Source organism: Podarcis bocagei, assembly GCF_964188305.1.
Source record: "Podarcis bocagei genome assembly, chromosome: 9".
Lineage (NCBI taxonomy): Eukaryota > Metazoa > Chordata > Lepidosauria > Squamata > Lacertidae > Podarcis > Podarcis bocagei.
Genome location: NC_138134.1, coordinates 34,990,432 through 35,010,413, shown reverse-complemented (window position 1 = coordinate 35,010,413; position 19,982 = coordinate 34,990,432). Strand labels below are relative to the sequence as shown.

Sequence of the window (19,982 nt, the reverse complement as noted above, 5' to 3'; positions counted from 1 at the left end):
ATGTTTCTACAGGGAAGAAAGCCTTTTCTGCAGTGGCCTTGACTTTGAAATACTGATGAAGTATACAGACATTGCAAGCTTTTAGGGATCAGTGAAGTTTTTCATATTTGCCCAGGAATGTTATCATTTTAGATTATTTTGCTTTGTTTCAGTTTGCTCTTTAGTTGCTTGGGTTTTAATTTGTCTTTGTTTGATATCTTGTTATGTTTATTTGTTGGCTTTATGTTGTATTTATATGTTGCAAATTAGTTTTTATTCCAACTTTTCTACACTGTCTGGCATATTTTGAAGAAGTGTGGTTTAACAAATATTTTAACTCAAGTTACCATTTACAGAGCTTTCAAACCACTTCAAGATCTTTCATCAGTATGCATCAGTCAATATATGGAAACAACAATAATAAACACAATAAAACCAATTACACCATTTGCAGTTAAAGCAAACAGTTTTAATATTCTATAATTTATTTAAGATTCCAGTTATATGAAATACAGCACCTCAAAAAAATTTACAGAGCTAGCTAAGTATATCATGGGACCAGAAAGGTTGGAACAATTTCTCTGTGAGCAAAGGCTACATTGTTTGGGGCATTTGAGTTTACAGAGAAAAAAAGACATGCAAGAAGGTACCGTGACAAAGGTTTATATAATTATGTGTGGTTATTTATAGAAAAAATGAATAGACTTTTGTTGTTGTTCCTTTCTCATAATCTTAGAACTCGGGGTCATCTACGTAAGCAAAATGCTGAAAAACTCAGGACATACATACAAAAGAAAATACTTCTTCACATAGGACATAATAAAACAATGGGATCACGACCACAGCATGTGGTGGTGGACACAAACAAGATAGTTTTAAAAGAGAAGAAGAAGAAGAGTTTGGATTTGATATCCCGCTTTATCACTACCTTAGGGAGTCTCAAAGCGGCTAACATTCTCCTTTCCCTTCCTCCCCAACAACAAACACTCTGTGAGGTGAGTGGGGCTGAGAGACTTCAAAGAAGTGTGACTGGCCCAAGGTCACCCAGCAGCTGCATGTGGAGGAGCGGAGACACGAACCCGGTTCCCCAGATTACGAGTCTATTGCTCTTAACCACTATACCACACTGGTTCTCATAAGAGGATCATAGAAATTCATGGATCATACGGAATAAGAAAAAACAAAACATGACGCCATTACAGCTTTCAATGTATAGCAATCTTGGGCATGAATGGGAAACAACATTTGTCTACAGATGTACTGTAATAATAAAACTATTATTGCATAATCAATTTAATTTTATATATCATATTACATTTCTTCTATTTAAAACAATAATGATTTAAATTTTAAAAATAGGTATTGCTAAAATGATTGTCCCAGTATCTTAATAAAATTATATGTTTGATGTAAGAATCACAAAGCCAATAAAAGTGCTAATTAAAACAATAGCACTCTCCATTACAGAATTATCATGCAGAAAATGAGATACAAGGTAGTTAAGCTACGAAGAAATAAGAAATTGTTAATTACTACTATAGTCCAGAATCTGATTATCAAGATCATAAAACATAGAAGTGGGATGCTGTGAAAAGCTATAATTTAAAAATAGAGTAATGGAATGAATACATTAGAAGCCACCAGTCCTGAACAAAAGCTCATGTGCAGTTTGCATCAGTACAAAGTCACAGTGCCAAACGCCTTTTGTCCCCGATATTAAAAATTAAGTACAATATAAAAATAAAAACCTGCAGACTACTTGAAAACAGGAAAATGTAATGAATTGTATTACGGAATACAAATTATGTACCAAAAATTGACACAAACACAATATCTATTGTTAATATTATATGTATTTTATATTCTGCTAGTATTAATAATAATTACTAATAACAATAAAACATAATTAAATGTAAAACATTTATTCTCACCAATGCAAGAAGACTCCCAGACAATACAATGGGACACAACTGAACTTGATCAACATAAATTGAGATTGAACAAAAGTTTGTAGGCAAGGGGTGGGGGGAACCTGCAGCGCTCTGCTTAATTTCATGTGGTGACATGGAGCAAAAAGTGATGGGGTGGGGGGAGAGAGTGGGGTTAATGCTGTGGGAATGCAACTCCAGAAAGGGAAGAAGGGTTCCTCACCCTTGTTGGATGCTAAAGAAAAGGTATGCTTCACAGCTGCATTGTGTATTAAATAGATGATAATCATAATTTCAAATCTGCTACACATTGCAACATTCCTGAACTAATAGTTTACAATGAGCCTTGTAAGGGCCCAATTTGAATTAAATGTCAGAATTCATTTTGTCTATATAGTATTAACGCCACATAAATGATGCCGATAGGTGCACTGGAATTGCAAAGGTCTGGCTCTCTCTGTGGAAGTTTCACACTGACCTAGTTGTTGTTGTTGTTGTTTACTGGTTTGATAGAACCAGAAATTCACCTTTTAAACTTGGACTGACACATCAGTCTATAATCTTTTTTAAAAATAGAACTTTATTGAACAATCAGCATTGACCTACACAACCATACACAATAATACAATATATACAAACTATATACCGTATTTTTCGTCCCATAGGACGCTCCGTCCCATAGGACGCACCTAGTTTTTTGGGAGGGAAATAAAGGAAATTTTTTTTTCCTTTATTTACCCCCCCAAAACCAGGTCGGGGAAACCAAACCAGGTCGAGGAACAGCGGGATGGCGGCGCTGCACCTCCCTGCTGTCCCCCGAGATTGTGGGGATGGCCGATGTCTGCCCGGCGCGAGGGGCGCTCTGCTTCAGGGTGCTCTTTGCGCCGGGCGGCAGGCTGCTATCCGCAGCCTAGACAGCCCTGCGGGAACTCCCGCCGGACTGCCTAGGCTGTGGATGTGTTCCTGAAGCGCCTGGCGCTCTGCTTTCAGCGCGCCCGGCGCTCCAGGAAGCACGCTGCTATCCGCAGCCTAGACAGCCCTGTGGGAACTCCCGTAGGGCTGCCTAGGCTGCGGGTGTCTTCCTGAAGCCTGGAGAGCGAGAGGGGTCGGTGCGCACCGACCCCTCTCGCTCTCCAAGCTTCAGCGAAAGCCTGCATTTGCCCCATAGGACGCACCCAGATTTCCCCTTCATTTTTCGAGGGGAAAAAGTGCGTCCTATAGGGCGAAAAATGCGGTGCACATACACATACCTTACAGAAAAAGAAAAAAAGCACAGAGTAAAAGAGAAAAGATGGAATAAATAAAATAGACTTCCGGTTACTCTCATTGTACTATTTCTTATTTCATTTTTTTACCCACTGTGCCCTATTATTATTATTGCTTTCCCAATTCTTTTCAAGATGTTCTGTCACCAGTATTTTACAAAAATCATTCAAGATCTGCCAGGAGATTTTTGTTATCACAATGATTTTTCAAATACTTTTAAAATATTGTCCATTCTTTATTCACCTTCTGCATCAAATATCCTCTGACCTTCCCTGTCATTTTTGCCAGTTGTATGTATTCTATCATTTTTACCTGCCAATTGGTCCATAATCTGAAACTGATTCCTACACTGAACTTCTGCTGAAAGCTAAGCAACACGTTTAGATTTTAAACTGACTTTTCCTCTAGCTAGTTCTGTACTATGTGGAACTGTATTTTAGACTTTTAGGTGTATGTGTTTTTTAAGTCCTCCTGTCAACATGGGGTGCAATCTAGGTTTCTGGTTGGATGGTTTATTAGTTTCTTAAGATTGTCCTGCTAGGGTAGAGCTGGAAACATGTTTCTACATATTTATCATCCCTAGGATTCAGCTTCTGAGCTGCACCTTTTAAAGGGTTTAGCCCCAAAATATGGGAATCCCCTGTCCCACAGTACATGACAACAGGCTTAGAAGTCCCTATCCATGTAATTATATTCTAAATTTGTAACAGCCAACATCAAATGTTTTAAGTTCATATAACCATATACCGTATTTTTCGCTCTATAAGATGCACTTTTCCCCTCCTAAAAAGTAAGGGGAGATGTGTGTGCATCTTATGGAGCGAATGCAGGCTGCGCAGCTATCGCTGAAGCCGGGAGAGGCAAAAGGGATCCGTGCGCACTGATCCCTCTTGCTCTCCTGGCTTCAGGGATAGCCGCGTGAAGCCTTTTCAGGGCAAAGGGAGGAACGCTCCGCCTGCCCTGAAGAGGGTTGGCACGGCTATCCCAGAAGCCAGAACAGAAGAGGTATCACTGCTTTGCTGTGCAGCCATCCCTCTTGCTGTTCTGACTTCACTTCGCTGGAGAGGCGCTGTGCAGCTTTCCCTCTATGTGCAGCGCCCCTTCAGCGAAGCAGGAGGAGAAATAGAAGGGGCCCCGTTTCTCCTCCCGCTTCACTGAAGGGGTGCTGCACAGAGAGGGAGAGCTGCACAGAGCTCCTTCAGCGAAGCGGGAGGAGAAACGGAGCCCCTTCCATTTCTCCTCCCGCTTTGCTGGAGAGGCGCTGTGCAGAGAGGGAGAGAATTTTTTCTCTCTTGTTCTCCTCCTCTAAAACTATGGTCGGGTGCGTCTTATAGAGCGAAGAATATGGTAGCTGCCCTGACAAGACTGTTTATTTGTGAGAAAATAAACAGGGAGGAATGCAGCTCATTTCAGGATAAAGTTTTTTTTAATTCTCTTTCTTTTTAGCAAATTATCAGCTATTTATCTCTAACCATTTCTTTACAAATGACAAGAAGACTGCAGTTAATTGTAAAGGTTAATGTGGCATAAGGCTGTGGAACAGGTTGGACACATTTTCAGAAGTAATTCTACTATAATTAGAGCTGTCACATTTATTGAGCAAAGCTGAACAGCCAGCAGAGACAAGGTTTGCATCATCCTTCACGTTTCTTTTTCTCTCAGATATTCTGAAAAAGAAAGAAACTAGAAAAAGCAGCAGTTTAGAAAAAGGATATACCATCTTAGCAAAGCAAACGCATTGCTAAACATATATCTTACAGTTCCGATCCCTTTGCAAAACTGTGTAAAAACTACTGTGAAGTTAGCAACAAATACTGTAATCAATGAACAGAAATTCTGCCTTTGCTTGAACATTGGTTTTCTGTTTTAGGTATATAGCAGCAGAATGCTTCATTTAAAAGGTTTTTGTTTTAAAAAGGAACTGTCAATCTAGAAAACCACAACTTATATGGAATTGCACACATAGATATAATTGCTCCCTCGCTCCTTATAAAGCAACATTACAATTTCTGTACTTAGGAAATTAGGGAAATATTAGTATATTAGGAAAAAAAACAGTGACTACCAGCTATACAGCAAAACATCTTTTCAACCAATAAGGAGCATGCATTCTCCACCCCCACCCCACTTCAATAAACCAAAGAGCCTAGAAGATGGAGAGAATTTCAGTACACTAAACATGCACAAGCTGAAGGTGATGGTGCCTGCCAGGTTCTAAAAACTCTTAATGAAACATTGGCCCTATCCCAGATTTGATCCAGGATTGGATCCGGGTCGGGCAATGCTTGGGTAAGCTGGATCAGAGGGGTGTGTTTGTGTGTCACAGTCCTAACTATTACACAATAGCCCAGGTATGTTTCTTTTACATTGTATAAATAAAAGAAGGAATTTCCATGCAACTTAAGGAACAAATATATCTGCATAAATATGAGTGTTAACAACATAAATTAGACAAAATAGGAAGTAAAATCTTCAATGAATACAGTCAGTGTCGTACACATAAATGGTTAAGATGGTGATTAAGATACCACTTTGGATAATAAAATTAAACTACAAACTGGGGGACTGACGTTACAAGCTCCAGCATGTATATTGGTTTGTATTTTTCAGACTGCACTGCTGACCTACTCAACATAGGTTTCAGCCAGAGGTTGACAAATTTTGTCTGAGCTTGAAAGCCAACAATTATTTCTTCTAGTCATTTTGAGTATAATAAAAATGTTCCCTTTCCAGTGAGGAAGTACAGCCTACTCTGCCACATAGAAAGGCACTTACAGAACAGATGGCATCAGTCCCTATACTCATCACTGCATATCCCCAACTTTCTAGCCTTCAGTGCTACCCATACTTTCCTAGCAATAATTCTATGTTCCGGAATATTCACACTTGCAGGATGTACATGGAATGATCTACAAATTAGAGCAAAACCCAAAATGGTGGTACAGTTGTATCTTGGTTGCAGAGCACCTTGGAACTTGTACATTTCAGCTCCCAAATGATCGCAAACTGGAAGGGAGTGTTCTGGTTTTTGAATGATTTACAGAAGCCAAACATCCGGCGTGGCTTCTGATTGGCTGCAGGAGCTTCCTACAGCCAATCAGAAGCCACACTTTGGTTTCCAAAGGTTTTGGAAGTCAAACAAACTTCCAGAATGGATTTTGTTCAACTTCCAAGGTACAACTGTATATAGAGTGCAGCTAGTTATCTATTGCATGCCCTGAACCCCCGCTGGGATAGCCTGAATATACAAGCACAAATTGAGTTACTACAAAATATTGTTAAACTGTACCCTCCAAAATGGCTATGGTGCAGGCCGAAGAAGAAGAAGAATTCATATTGTATGGGTGATTAGCCTGGAGGCTGATAGATAAGTGAAATGTCCAAACCCAGTCACTAAGCGCACGATAGAAATCTTTTGTTTCAATTGCAAATTTTAAAGGAATAATAATAATCTCTGGGCAGCTCCCAACAGAATATTAAAAACATCAAACATTAAAACATCAAATATTAAAAACTTCCGTAAATAGGGCTGTCTTCAGATGTCTTCTAAAAGTCAGATAGTTGTTTATTTCCTTGACATCTGAAGGAATATCAAAGTGTGCTGAAATTCTTTAAAAAGCTCTATTTTAGAGCCAGTTGACAATGAAGCTCGGCTCTACAGTTCATGTAAGTAATTGTGCAGAGAATTGTCTACAAGTACTGTCTCCCAGAGCACTATTTCCCCAATCCTCAAAGTATGGCTAATTAGTAGAACAAACATCATCAGAAGCCTCAATCACAGATCTCCTATATCAAATCTGAATACAAAACCCCTGGAGTGTTCAGGGTTTGGTCTTTATAAACATGTCCAGTTTTATGTCAAACCCAGTGTTAGCAGAAAGGTATGCAAAATCATTAAAAAAACAGCAGTGTACTATCATGTATTTTTTGTAAACTACCTTAAAACAAAGAGTCGCAATGCTTTTCCACATGCATGGGTATAAGTGAAGAAATCAACATTGACAGACCTAATATAAGTGCCAGTACTTACCCCTTCTATTATTTCTGCCTTCACTTGTGGATTTATCTGAAGGGCAAGGGCAATGTCCTTCGCATTTCACTGAGATCTGTTTTCCTAAGACGCAGGCTTGATATTCTAGTTTGCACTGCAATAGAGAGAGAATGACAATCTTCAGTGTAAGCATCATTTACATTTTTTGTAAATTCTAGTCCATTGAGTATTTTGAAAGAGATTAGGGTTACCCGTTTTTGTCACTTTCTATTTGTGATTACAAAGGACTACAAAAGCCACCCATCCTAAAATGTTGTAGGATCACACTCTGAATGGATAGCGTTGATAAGTGCTGTAATTCATTAAAAGCCATGATGTAGAAAAATAGGACATCTTTACAAAAGCAGGTGTGCAGAACCTCTGACCCTCTATGTTGCTGAACCTCAACTCTCATCATCCCTATTGGGCAACGTTGACTGGGGCTGATGAGATTTGGGAGTCTAGCAATATCTGGAAGACCACAGATTCCCCATCTCGGTGCTAAAAAATATGTGCCTTTGACTAAAGAGGACTCCACAGCCTTAGTAACTAATTTTTTTACAAAACAAAGAATGGCTGATGCCACACTGGACCGTGCGTATGAACCCTGTTTGTATTTGCTTTGGCATATTTCTTGCCACTCTTCAGCTGACTTGATTGTTTTCTACTATGACCCCATAGTATGCATTTAAATAGTTCTTTCCAGCACCCACAAGTGCCACACATGCGTAATCTCAATTATTCCTACAATAACCCTGTAAGGCAAATCAGCAATAGCCTATACTGCAGATGGGGTTGGGGGCTCAGAAGGTGTAGTTTGCCTTAGGTCACTGAATAGGTTCATGGCAGAACTAAGAATTAAATCTGAAACTGTTAGTTCACAGCTTACTTTCTTAGCTACAAGAAAGGGGAAAGTTGAGGAAGCAAGGTGGTCAGAAAGCATTCTTATCCTGTCATTCGGCATTAGTGTGTTCTAAACTGTGATGCATTTGAGAACTCTTTCATTTCCAGGCTAATGTTAACAGTTAAAAGCATATTGTATATGTTAAGTATACTGGATAATATCTAATTGTGAATGTTTGTGAGCAGAACAGATTTGTGCAACAAGGCTTCTCCTCCTTTCCTTTGCAATCCCCTATATATTCCCCCAAATCTGCTTTAAATGGTTGGGAGATGTCAGGGAACTGGGGGCAGAGAAGGGGGAAACGATGGGGAAATACAGAGATAAGCCTCCGATTGTAAGTAGTTGCACCTCATCAGAGGGGGAGGATGATGAAGGGTTGTCAGGAAGCAATGAATCAGGGAGGAGGGAGCAATTTCCGGGGCTTAGCTCTTCACGTAACACAGGAAGGAAAAGGGGAGGGCTCCGGAAGTGGTTATGCTGGAGAAAACGAAAGGAACAGGCAGTCTCTGCAACTGATACCGAAAGAGCTGGGCGTGCGCTGAGAGCTCTGTGTGTAAATAGGAGAATGGACCTAATAAAACCTGTAAATCTGGCTGGAAGCCCGGACTCTTATCTCTTCTAGCACCCACCAATCATCCTTGACAGGAGATGATCCAGAAAATATTTTAGTGAGCATGCAGTACTAGAGGAATGAGAAATCTGCTTGGAAATGTTACATTTTTATTTTTTAATTGTTTTTTAAAGATTATTTTAGATTTAGGGGGAAATGTATAGCAATCTTTTTTCATCTGCTCTCTATATTGCAGTCGATTCAGGTTGTTGAATTTATCTTATGGAATATAGTGATAAAATTTATGTTACTTTCTTCCTCCTCACTCTACATGTTTTTTTAAATAAATAATTTGTTTAAAATGTCTTCTGGTACCATAAGAGATGCATTGTAATTTGACTTTTTGATGCATTCTCTTTTCTTAAACAACATCCACTGATTGCATTGCTAATTCATCAAGTTCAATTTACTCAATTATCCAAGGTTGAAATATTTATAAAGTTATAAGTGAACTAAAATATCACATAAAGGGCATGCTCATTAGTATTTAATTGTGAGGAAAATGCAAAACAACACACATAATCAGACACACTACTTTTTGCTGCTTTGAAAAAGAAAAGGTTAGCAAATTGTTTTACTTGGGTTAAAAACTAAAATAGAGTCATGCATGTACTCCTTTACTTTTCACACTGCAATATTTCACTCTAGAGTTATTTTATTAAACACTGACATGATTAATCCACTCACAAATGGTATAGACGCAATTACAGTGAAATACCTTTCATATCTTCTTGGAAGAAAGCTTAAAAGTTCAATTGGACTTTTCCCCAAGAAAATATGCATAGGACTGCAGCCATTGAAAACGTGCACAAAAATTTGGTTTAGCCCTTTGCCAATGGATTATACAGCCACTAAAACAAATATGCTATGGGTAGAGGTAGACTCAAAATCTACCACTACCCATAGACTCAAACTCTCTAAACTACAAAGTTTCAGTGGCCATTTGAAGAATTCCCATTAAAACCAGTGGAGACATATGTAGGCTTCAGAATGGGTAATTCATTCCCTTACACACACACACACACACACATTTAGGTTTCATAAGTCCTAACTTTGGGGTGTGACAAAAGCATGATAGATGACTGACTGGGTATGTATTACCTAACAAAACAGGTTGATGATGCAGAATTGCTGATTGGACCAATTTCACAATTATCTCTGATTTACGAATATTTGTTAAGCAAGGCTTCATGCTTAATATCGCCTGCAGAAGATGCAGCATTTCCCATACATTTTTAGCATTCATATGACACCTGTGTGTGATATGATTAGAAATGAATACTTCTATTGGGTTAGGTAAAGGGTAAAGGGATCCCTGACTGTTAGGTCTAGTCGCGAATGACTCTGGGGTTGTGGCTCTTATCTCACTTTATTGGCTGAGGGAGCCGGCATACAGCTTTTGGGTTATGTGGCCAACATGACTAAGTAGCTTCTGGCGAACCAGAGCAGCGCACAGAAACGCCATTTACCTTCCCGCTGGAGCAGTACCTATTTATCTACTTGCACTTTGACAAGCTTTCGAACTGCTCGGTTGGCAGGAGCTGGGACCGAGCAACGGGAGCTCACCCTGTCACGGGGATTCAAACAGCTGACCTTCTGATTGGCAAGCCCTTGGTTTTTTGTCATCACATTCACCATGGTGACAATAAATTTAATTCTGCACGTTTTGAAAACAGAAGGATGGGTTGCCCCCATTTTTTTTTTAAAAAAAAGCATGACTGGCATATGTTGTTGCAGGCACGAACTAATCTGTATTTATTTACTAAATAATCCTCAATATTCTCACACATTGTAAGCAGAAATCCTACATGTAATGGGATTCACATACTTCAAGCTTTAATACCTTCCGTGTTCCAACATGACAAAGAAGCATCAACCAGATGTAGATTTAGGAAAGTGTGAGCAGTGTGGTCACACTGGGCAAAGAGCCGAGGTGGGCGCCTTCTCAAAGCCTGGGAAGAGCTTGCCCAGTTTCAGGAAGGAGGTGTGAGGACTCTAACAGGGACCTAGAGTCCTTCTTCTACCTTCAGAAAGCTGGGCAAGTACTTACCAGGGTTTGGTTAAGAGGCAGAAGAGCTATAGGACTCCCCCAGAGCCCTGCACCTCCTTCCCAAAGCCACTGTGAGGGCGGGGGGGGGGAGGGCGTCCATAGCTTTGCACCGGGTGGCATATTGCCAAGGTCCCTGTGTGAACATTAGAAGTGGAAAGGATCAGATCAGAGGTCCCTCTAGCACAGCAAACTGCTTCCCACAGTGAGTAACCAGGTGCATCTGATAATCCCACAATGTGATGATGAAGGCCATGGTCCTCCCTTATCAGCATAGATTTGGGCATGAACATTGCATCCTGACATAATTGATTTCAGTCCCTTTTCTAATATTTCCTAGCGCATAATTTTATTGTTCACAGCACACTAAGAACACCGTTTTGTGGCACCTTACTAATCAAGAAATGTATTGTGGCATAAGCTTTTGTGCTCTAATTCTTCACTTCATCAGACGTGTAGAATATTATTCTTGATGTGAAACATCCTGATAATAGATTAGCAAATTAGTACCTGTACAGGCTACATATGTTAAAAGGCTTTTCAACAGTTTCGTGTGGGAATTTCCCTTTAAACGCTCTTCTTCATTGTACTGTAAAAGCGCCTTAGGATCAGTGACAGAGTGTACTGGGGGTGAGATTAAATGTTCTGCTAATTTCTGAATATTGCCCTCTCTGACATCAGATGTGTGACAATTTATTCCTTTGTGTCGTGACTGAGTTATGTTGAATAGAGAATACCATTGTTTGGAGAAGCCAACATGTGTCATAATAGACAATGAATGAACCCTTGAATGACATTATTAGATCCAGGAATGGTGTTGTTTGAGTAGATATTGAGACAGTTTTCTTCTTTGAAAAAATGTTTCTGACAGTTTAAATATAAATAAATTACAGAAACAAACAAAAACAAACAAACTAATATAACTAATCAAGTCTAATCTCTGAAATAGATTTCTGCATAGATATCCAGGAGTCTCCACAGACATCCAGCTCTGGTCTCCCCATTGACAAAGTTTATAAAGGCATAATGTATATTCTCAAAATATTTATCTCTAGCTTTCCACATCTGCAGTATTTTTTTTCTAGCACAACATCTTAAATTTACTGTTTCCATAGTTCTGTTGTTACTTGTTTCCCCAACATCCACCTTTGTGCCACTTACAGGCAAGCAGCTACCAATTAAAAAACAGCAGTTTCCTTTGCACTAAATTATATTTTCTCCATTTAACATTTATAACAGCAGTATAGATCCAGAGCTGGCATATGGGTTTCCTGTGGTCTTTGTGTCACTGTTATGTAGCCTGCTGTCACAGGTAAGTAGTTGTTTTTAGTTAGGCGGCTGTTTGTGAGTTAGGCTTCCGAGAGGGATGTAGATCACTTTAATTGATTATTTATGGGCACCAGTCTGGCCTTGTTGATCTGCTTTTTCATTTCAACGAGTGGGTATTGTAGTTTTTAAAATTCCTGAATTAAACCCTTGTGGTGTATGTCTTTGGAAATCCAAGAAAGATGGAACTGTATTGTAGGACGTGGCTGAAGAGAATGGATTTTTGGTGAGTTCTGGGTAGATGCTTGAAACATGTAGATTTTTGAAGCAGTTAGTAGGTAGTGCTTTTAGCCCATGATGTAGTTGCACAATAGAGTTAAGATATTTCGCCTGCTTTGTGGAGTGGTGATGGAGGGGTGAAGGTTGTTCAAGTCCTGGTGGAACTTCTCAAGTTCCTCTTGTCCTTGAGTCCTGATGATAAATGCATGATTCATGTATCTCAGGCAAAGGTGCTTTTCTGAATACATGCTGAAAAAACATAGTTCTATGTTCTGTATTTTTATCTTCTGAAGAAGCACCCTGATGATATTTGGGTAAAGGGTGGTATATAAATTTAATAAAGAATAATGATAAAAAATTGTTGACCTATTGTGGATTCAGTGCACTGAAGTAGCATGCTCTCCCCAAAGTTGAAGCAATTGCAGGTGAATACAAAGTGGCAGAGTTGGGTGCACCATAGCACCATCAGAGATCATTTCCCCGATGTCTTATAGTCCACCATTGTGGAGGATGTTTGCATAAAGAACCTAAACATTCATGATTGCTAGGACACAATTCTCTGAGAGATCATCACAGACTTATCAGTTTGTGTAGTTCCTTGGTAATTTAAGGGACTGCACTCAAATGTACTTTTCTTTTCTTTTAATCTAATCAAGTTTTTCCATTAAACTAATTTGGACTACTGAAGAAATGTTCAGATATTTGTTTATGAACTGTATAAAATTAAAACAGCATACATGCAGTAAACAAAACTAGAGAAAATCAAACAAATATGAAAGGGGGCTACTACCTCCCCTCCCAATGAACCATATTCCCCAGGTTCCCATCTTTCATTTTTTACAAAGAGTTATTTTCCAGCATTTGTTGGCTTTCAAATACAAGACAAAATGTATAGGTACAATTCTTCTCATTTCTGATGAGAAATGACCTTGTTCCGCACTTTCATTGTTCTACCTTTCCCACACCCTGAAACATTCTTGCAGGTGCCCATGTAAACATGAATTGGGGAAAGTTTACCCTAAAAATCTCCAGACAAAAAACATTATCGTTGGATGCTGAGAATACTGTGTAGTGTGAATGCAGAATGAAAGAGGGATTAGGAACAAATACTAGATAATTTAAAGATTTGAGCATGATCTGCAATGGAGGATGTGTGTGTTGACAAATATTTGTTTGTTAATAGACAATATCCCAAGAATCCTAACTTCAGCATTTGCTATTCAAAGCTTTTTTTCATCATAATGCCTCATAGGTAACAATCTCTATTATTTGCTCAGATTTTTGGAACTATCATTCTTACAATTCATTTGTTATAAATCCTATGATATTCTGACCAAATGCCATGGATTTAGTGAGTCTGAAAGCATGACATGGAAATCCCATAGCAGAAATAGTGCTGCAGAAATTATTTTTACAAGACCGATACAGTTTAGTGACATGTATTCAAAGTATTGCACAATTTGCAGAAGTTGCTGATAAACACATACTGTAGCAAGTGAAGGAGAGTAACTACAGTATATCATACAACAATGCCAAACTCTTACTGAAGCTTTACAATATAATAAAAATAAGCTTTGCCTGGGGTGAACAAAAATATTTGTCCTTAATGTCAGTTTCAAAATTGACAACCCTTCAAAATAACCTTGGGTTTATAAACCAAGATTATGAGGTTTAAATGGATATTTGAAGGCATACATCTTTACCAGGATAGGCAAACAAACCGGAAGCTTGGGTGTGAACTTTAACGTGCAAATTAATTACTGCAGGAAATGATGATGGGTTTAGGTTAAGAATTTGCTGTTATCTGCCTTGCTTCTGCTTTCAAGCTGTCTTTGTAAGGTGATTAACTAGAAGCTCCCAGATAAGATTTGTGGTCCTCCATGCAGTTCCCAGAATAACCATAATTTCCACATGTTCCCTTCAGTTATATTACTGAACATAATTAGAAGCGATATGACCATGTTGTCCTGTCCTGTCCTGCCCTGCTTGCATGTAGAGTGCTTGCATGTAGAGTGGATGCTTGGGTCACGAACGTGATCCGTGCGGGAGGCACGTTCACAACCTGCAACGTTCGCAACCCAGAGCACCATGTGTGCGCATGCGCGGGTCGCGATTTGGCGCTTCTGCGCATGCACAAAGCGTGATTTAGTGCTTCTGCACATGCGCAAGTGCCGAAAGCCGGAAGTAACCCGTTCCAGTACTTCCAGGTTCGGCACGGTGCGCAACCCGGAAACGCGCAACCTGAAGCGTCTGTAACCCGAGGTATGACTGTAGTGTTGATTCCTGTATCCATGCAAGCCATCTATATTCTTGGGTAAAGGCAGTTAAAGGTTGCATTAGTAAACCCTACAAAACTTGTTTGGGCCATTAATTGGAAATGTTTGCTAATCTAGCTAGAAACTGTTTAATCTTATTAGGCTTAATCTTGACATTTCTTCTTTCATCTAGGCATATTTTTTGATTATCTTAAAATCCAAAAGTTTTGCAATTTGCATTTTTTGTTATTTTCGTACAAGCAACCATTAACATAAATATTATTAGTTCCTTAGTTGTCACTATCTAATTTCTTCCTTCCAATTTATTGAAAGAACTAAAGCTGTCCTAGTATATATAGTCTGATATGTAATCATACCACAAAACTGTGGTACAAAATGACATGACCACCATATTACCATATATGCACCTTGTTTCTTGTACCATTTCCAACCATTTTGTACCATTTGTATTTTTTATCTTTCCCAGTGACACTGTTGTACTGCATCATCAGTATAATATTATAAAAAAATTCCCATACCAATTGTTAATACAGGTTTCTTTGCTTGAAAACCCATTATTTTGAATGACAATTTTGCTTGTTTAATTGAATTAAATGATACTGTGATTTCTTGGCATTTATTTTTTGAAATGGGGATGGGTTGTGTGTGTTTTATAGAATTTAGAAGAGCTTGTATATACAGAGCATAATATTTGACAGTAGAATGTTATATAACATATAATGATGGTGGACAAACCCCATCCATTATTCATACCTGAGAGGAATAAGTATGGCCGTCTGATCCACAAACAGGATTAGTATAAACCACTGGACACTGCTTGCATTTTGATGACAAGGGACCAACTCTCCATTGTTTATGGCCTAAGCCAGCCTCCTTCATACTGAAAGAAAACAAAGCATGTAGCATCGTGAGCAATAAAAAGTTTTTTAAAACCTGTGAAAAGACCTTTTTTAAAAGTTGACAATTGTGTGAGCATACAAACTGTCTGAATAACATTTCACTGGCCTCATTTAAACTCATTAGATGGTGCACATTTCTCCCACTGCCTCCCTGGACAATTGTAAGACATTTAATTGCACTCAGAGTATCAGTGATATGTCCCACATATGGAGAGAATAAATGTTGCAGTGTCCTAATGCACTACAGTGGTACCTCTGGTTACAAACTTAATTCTGTCTGTTCGTAACCGGAAACCGCTCGTAACATGAGGCGCCTCCTGCTGCTGCCACACCACCGGAGTACAACTTCCTTGTACTCCCGCTCACATACCAGGACAAAGTTTGTAACAAGGGGCATCTATTTCCAGGTTAGTGGAGCGCGTAACCCGAAGCATTCGTAAGGGGGACGGTACGTAACATGAGGTACCACTGTACTTTCCCACCACTGCATTCTGTCTATTTAAGATTGGACAGGTCAAAGAGAGCAGGGAGCTTCTGTACAATTTATACACAGATATCCTGGATGGAAAGTCTCAGTGCTTTTTGAAACTTAGGAGGATTCACCAAACAATGTTTAGAAATGGGTGGTCTAGTTTTATTTGGAGCTTCATAAATCTACGTATATTTTCATTATGCCATTTTTCTTCCGAATTTCAGGCATGTGGGAGTGAATGGGTAGGGAATCCTCTAATTCATATGATTTTTACACACACATAAATATAATTGCAAAACATTCCTGACATGCTAAATGCTCTGGGGGTTTTTTGGAGTGGTGGTTAAAAGAGGTGTCACAGACAGCTAGATAGGGTGCCATAGAGCTCATGAAGAAAGTTGAACATTCAACCTTGGGAGATAAAGAAGTTCAAAATTGCAAGTGGTGGGCAATTTATAACATCCTCACAAAACCAATAGTACTTGGTATTAATGGGACTAAACCATTAGGAAACTGCATTCCACTCTATAATACTTCAAGATAGTGGACTCTATGGAGCCATTGATAAAAAGAAAGTCTTTTTCCAGAGCCATAACATATAAAACTGTACGATATAAATCAAACATAAAATAGAAAGTTGTTCTTAGCAGATGGGGGATCATGAAAGAAGTCAAAGTCAAGAAGACACAAAGTCAAGAGTGCACGAGGGAGATATGACACGTGGTGTTGAAAATGTAATTGAAAAATATCATCGAGTGTGTTAAAACCTCTATAACACAAAAGACAATTTAAGGACTAGGAAACTGAAAAGGACATTTTAAAGGTTAATTATTGAAAGCTACAATTTTATTTTCCTTGGTAAAAGCCACAGAAGACTGAGATGAAGGAGAGACACTAGATTATTATTTATTCAGTGTGCATTTTGAGATGAATAGGTTTTCAAACAAATAAGAGTACAGTGGGGAGGGAACTGTTTGAACACATTTAACGGGGGGGGGGGAGGAATTGACCAAGTTGCAAGGCAATTACAGTTACCTTAATTCATGAAGAATACTTGAATGTAACTCTTAGATTGACAAGTAAGTCTTACAAGCCTTTGTTTTATCACACTAAACTCCTGAATTGCCAACTCCTGAATTAGCCTTTGTATCCCTCCCTTTAATAGCAGTTTGTTATACAACAAATAGTAGGTAATCATATTTATTTCCAAAGCTTCATCTGGTTGGTTGGTTATAATTTATTTATTTATTTATTTATGGATGGGTGGTGGGTGGGTGGGTGGGTTGGAGGGGGGCATATCAGGCATTCTGTTTTTCTGGCCAGCTGGCAATCTTACCTGAACCTCATTAACAACAGATAATTTTTAGAATTCCAAGCTATAGAGGGCACCAAAGAGCTTTCAAGGCCTTTTTCAACCATGTTGTCTATTTCCTTCTCTTGTTAGCCTACCCTCCAAAACAACTCCAAAAACCACTGAGATGGAGAATCTAAGCTTCACACAAATGCAGGAAATACTTATTATGAAAAAAAACCTGCATATAGTTAGAAGATCATGATCACTGGTAAATGAACAAGTAGCAGTCACAAAAGGACAGCTTTTCTTATTTCATGCCAATTCAGGCAGCATTCTATGCCAATTTCCTGATGTTCTGTTACTTGCTGATAATTTCCACATTTCATGTGATCTTTCACATGACGTAGAAGCCACTTCTGAAAAATCAATTGTAACTGAAGTTTAGCATTCGTTTCTGTGTTATTTGCATTCAGAAAAATCCATTTGCAATCCTGTTAACCTGGGAAATAAGTTTTGTATTGTAATATCACATGACAAAAATTGGGGCAGTATTCTGGCATACAGTTCTTTGCCATCAATATACAGCATGGCAACAGTTGTGTAATGCAACAGGTAATGCAGTAGAAAATGAACGTGCTAGCATTATAATCAGGAAAACTTAATATCCAAGTGCAGCCAAAGAAATTCGGGTGAAAGAGCAAGACAAGCAAATAGCTACTTCATTGTACCAGTTTTGATTACTCATTCACAAACAGTTCTATAAGGGTGTCACTTATTTTACTGAGATGTAGATTGTCTGTCTTAACATCAAGAATCATATATTATCCTAACATTTCCCATATATCTCAGCCATTGATTGATTACTAGCTTGGTCATAATCATATCATAGGACCATGGAATTGTAGAGTTGGGACCCAAAGGGCTGGGGCTGTCTAGTCCAACCTACAGCATTGCAGGAATTACTGCTAAATAATCCCTCAGAGATGGCTACGCAACCTCTGTTTAAAAATCTTCAATGAAGTCCACCACCTTCTAAGGTAGTTTGTTCCATTGTCAAACAACTCTTACAATCAGAAAGAGCTTTTAGTTGGAATCTCCTTTTTTGCAATTTGAATCCATTGGTTTGGGTCGTATCCTGTGGGGCAGCACAAAGCAAGCTTGCTCCATCTTCCATGTGACAGCCCTTTAGATATTTGACGATTGCTATCATATCACCTCTCCAGGATGCAGCCTTCTGATGAAGTAACATGGGGAGAGAATTCACCTCCCGACACAGCAATAGCCACTTATTTCCAACAGCAATGGAAGTGTTAAGTTGGGACTTGGCTGGGCCTGGGGGGCAGGGGCGGGGGACAAAAGCACCTTTGAGAAAATCCTGGGTAGATCAATGGTTCCAGCAAAGAATGGAGAATTTACTTTTAAACACGTTCTAAGACAATAAATGGCAGGAATGACTTAAGGACCACAAAGACAGCTGATCACGCACCAACCATGAGTGCAGACGAAGCAGACATAGCCACCACACACACATGCACATACAAACACAGGCCTCACATGCCAAACCTGTGATGACACCATTCACTGCATGCCTAGCAAACCAATGTAAAGGCCACAGAGTGTCAGGTTCTAGAGTAGTGAGCTGCCCCTTTAAGGATCTGCAGTCTTCAACAATGGGGTTTGGGGGAGACAAGCTCAGGAAATATAAATGAGCTCAGATAGGGGCAAAATCTTTAAACCATTTCTTGAACTTCAAGTGGACATACACTTCTTGACTGCTAGCCTTCTCCTTCTCTAATCTAGACCATTGAGTAACCTGCCTCTTCCAGCATCCACAAAGTATGATTCTCATCAGGACTAGATACTGGGAGATCTGTATAACCATCACAATGCAACAGAGGTTTTCAACTTGGGATGACTTGGAGCATTGGTTTTCAACCTTTTTGGATCTACAACTCCCTTGGTCAACTACATTCTTTCTGTGGCACTCCTGTGGGGCTTAGGAGCCCAGTTATGTCACCCCTTGCCTGCAGAGCTGGAAGCGCCTCACCCCTTTTCGAACCCTCCCTTGTGGAGTGTTTCCTCAGCCTCCTCCCCATTCCCCTCTCCTTGGGAGTCTTCTGGGCAGCCACAGCTGCCACCCCTAGTCTCTGATCTGCCCCCCTTGTGCCAAAGAGAGGTGCTTTCTCACACTGCCTCACAGGGGCCTGGGAAGCACCCCCTGGCCAGCCCCAGAGTCACCATTCACCTGAGTAGCTTGTAGCCAGGGCTGCTGCAATAAACAGCTGTTCAAGCTTTTGGGAGGTAGAGATGCAAGAGGGCACCAGAGGAGGGAGGGAAGAAAAGGAGGACAGAGGCCAGGGTTGTCCACAGTACCCCAACCATCATTCAATGCACCCTAGGGTGCCATGGCACACTGGTTGAAAACCACTGCAATACACCTTTCAGCAATGCATGCAGACTTGGGCTCTTCAAAGAGAATTGTAGAGAAGGCTGAACCAATGATATATTTGGTCAATTTTGCTGCTAATAATCTAGATTTCCTTGACCACTATTCTCTGCTCTGGCAACAATTTTTTTAATTACTGTTTTTCATTATGTTTACTATTATTTATGTGTTATTTTTGTTCAGTAAAGTGAACTCAAAGTGACTTACAAAAAAGAACAACACATTACTAACAAGTGTGAAAACAAGATTAAAGGCAAGCTAAAGTGCACAACTAATATGTACAGGA

General features: G+C 39.4%; 1 protein-coding gene across 2 annotated transcripts in view; it reads right to left on the bottom strand.

Moving 5' to 3' along the window:
- SPOCK3 (SPARC (osteonectin), cwcv and kazal like domains proteoglycan 3) overlaps nt 1–19,982 on the bottom strand; it is a 113,258-nt gene that overhangs the window by 25,402 nt on the left and 67,874 nt on the right. For both annotated transcript variants that reach the window (XM_081208973.1, XM_081208974.1), the window contains 2 exons: nt 15,339–15,465; nt 7,204–7,318 (listed from right to left, as the gene is read on the bottom strand). In XM_081208973.1, the coding sequence (XP_081065099.1) occupies nt 7,204–7,318; nt 15,339–15,465 (242 nt within the window). The remainder of the gene's footprint in view (nt 1–7,203; nt 7,319–15,338; nt 15,466–19,982) is intronic.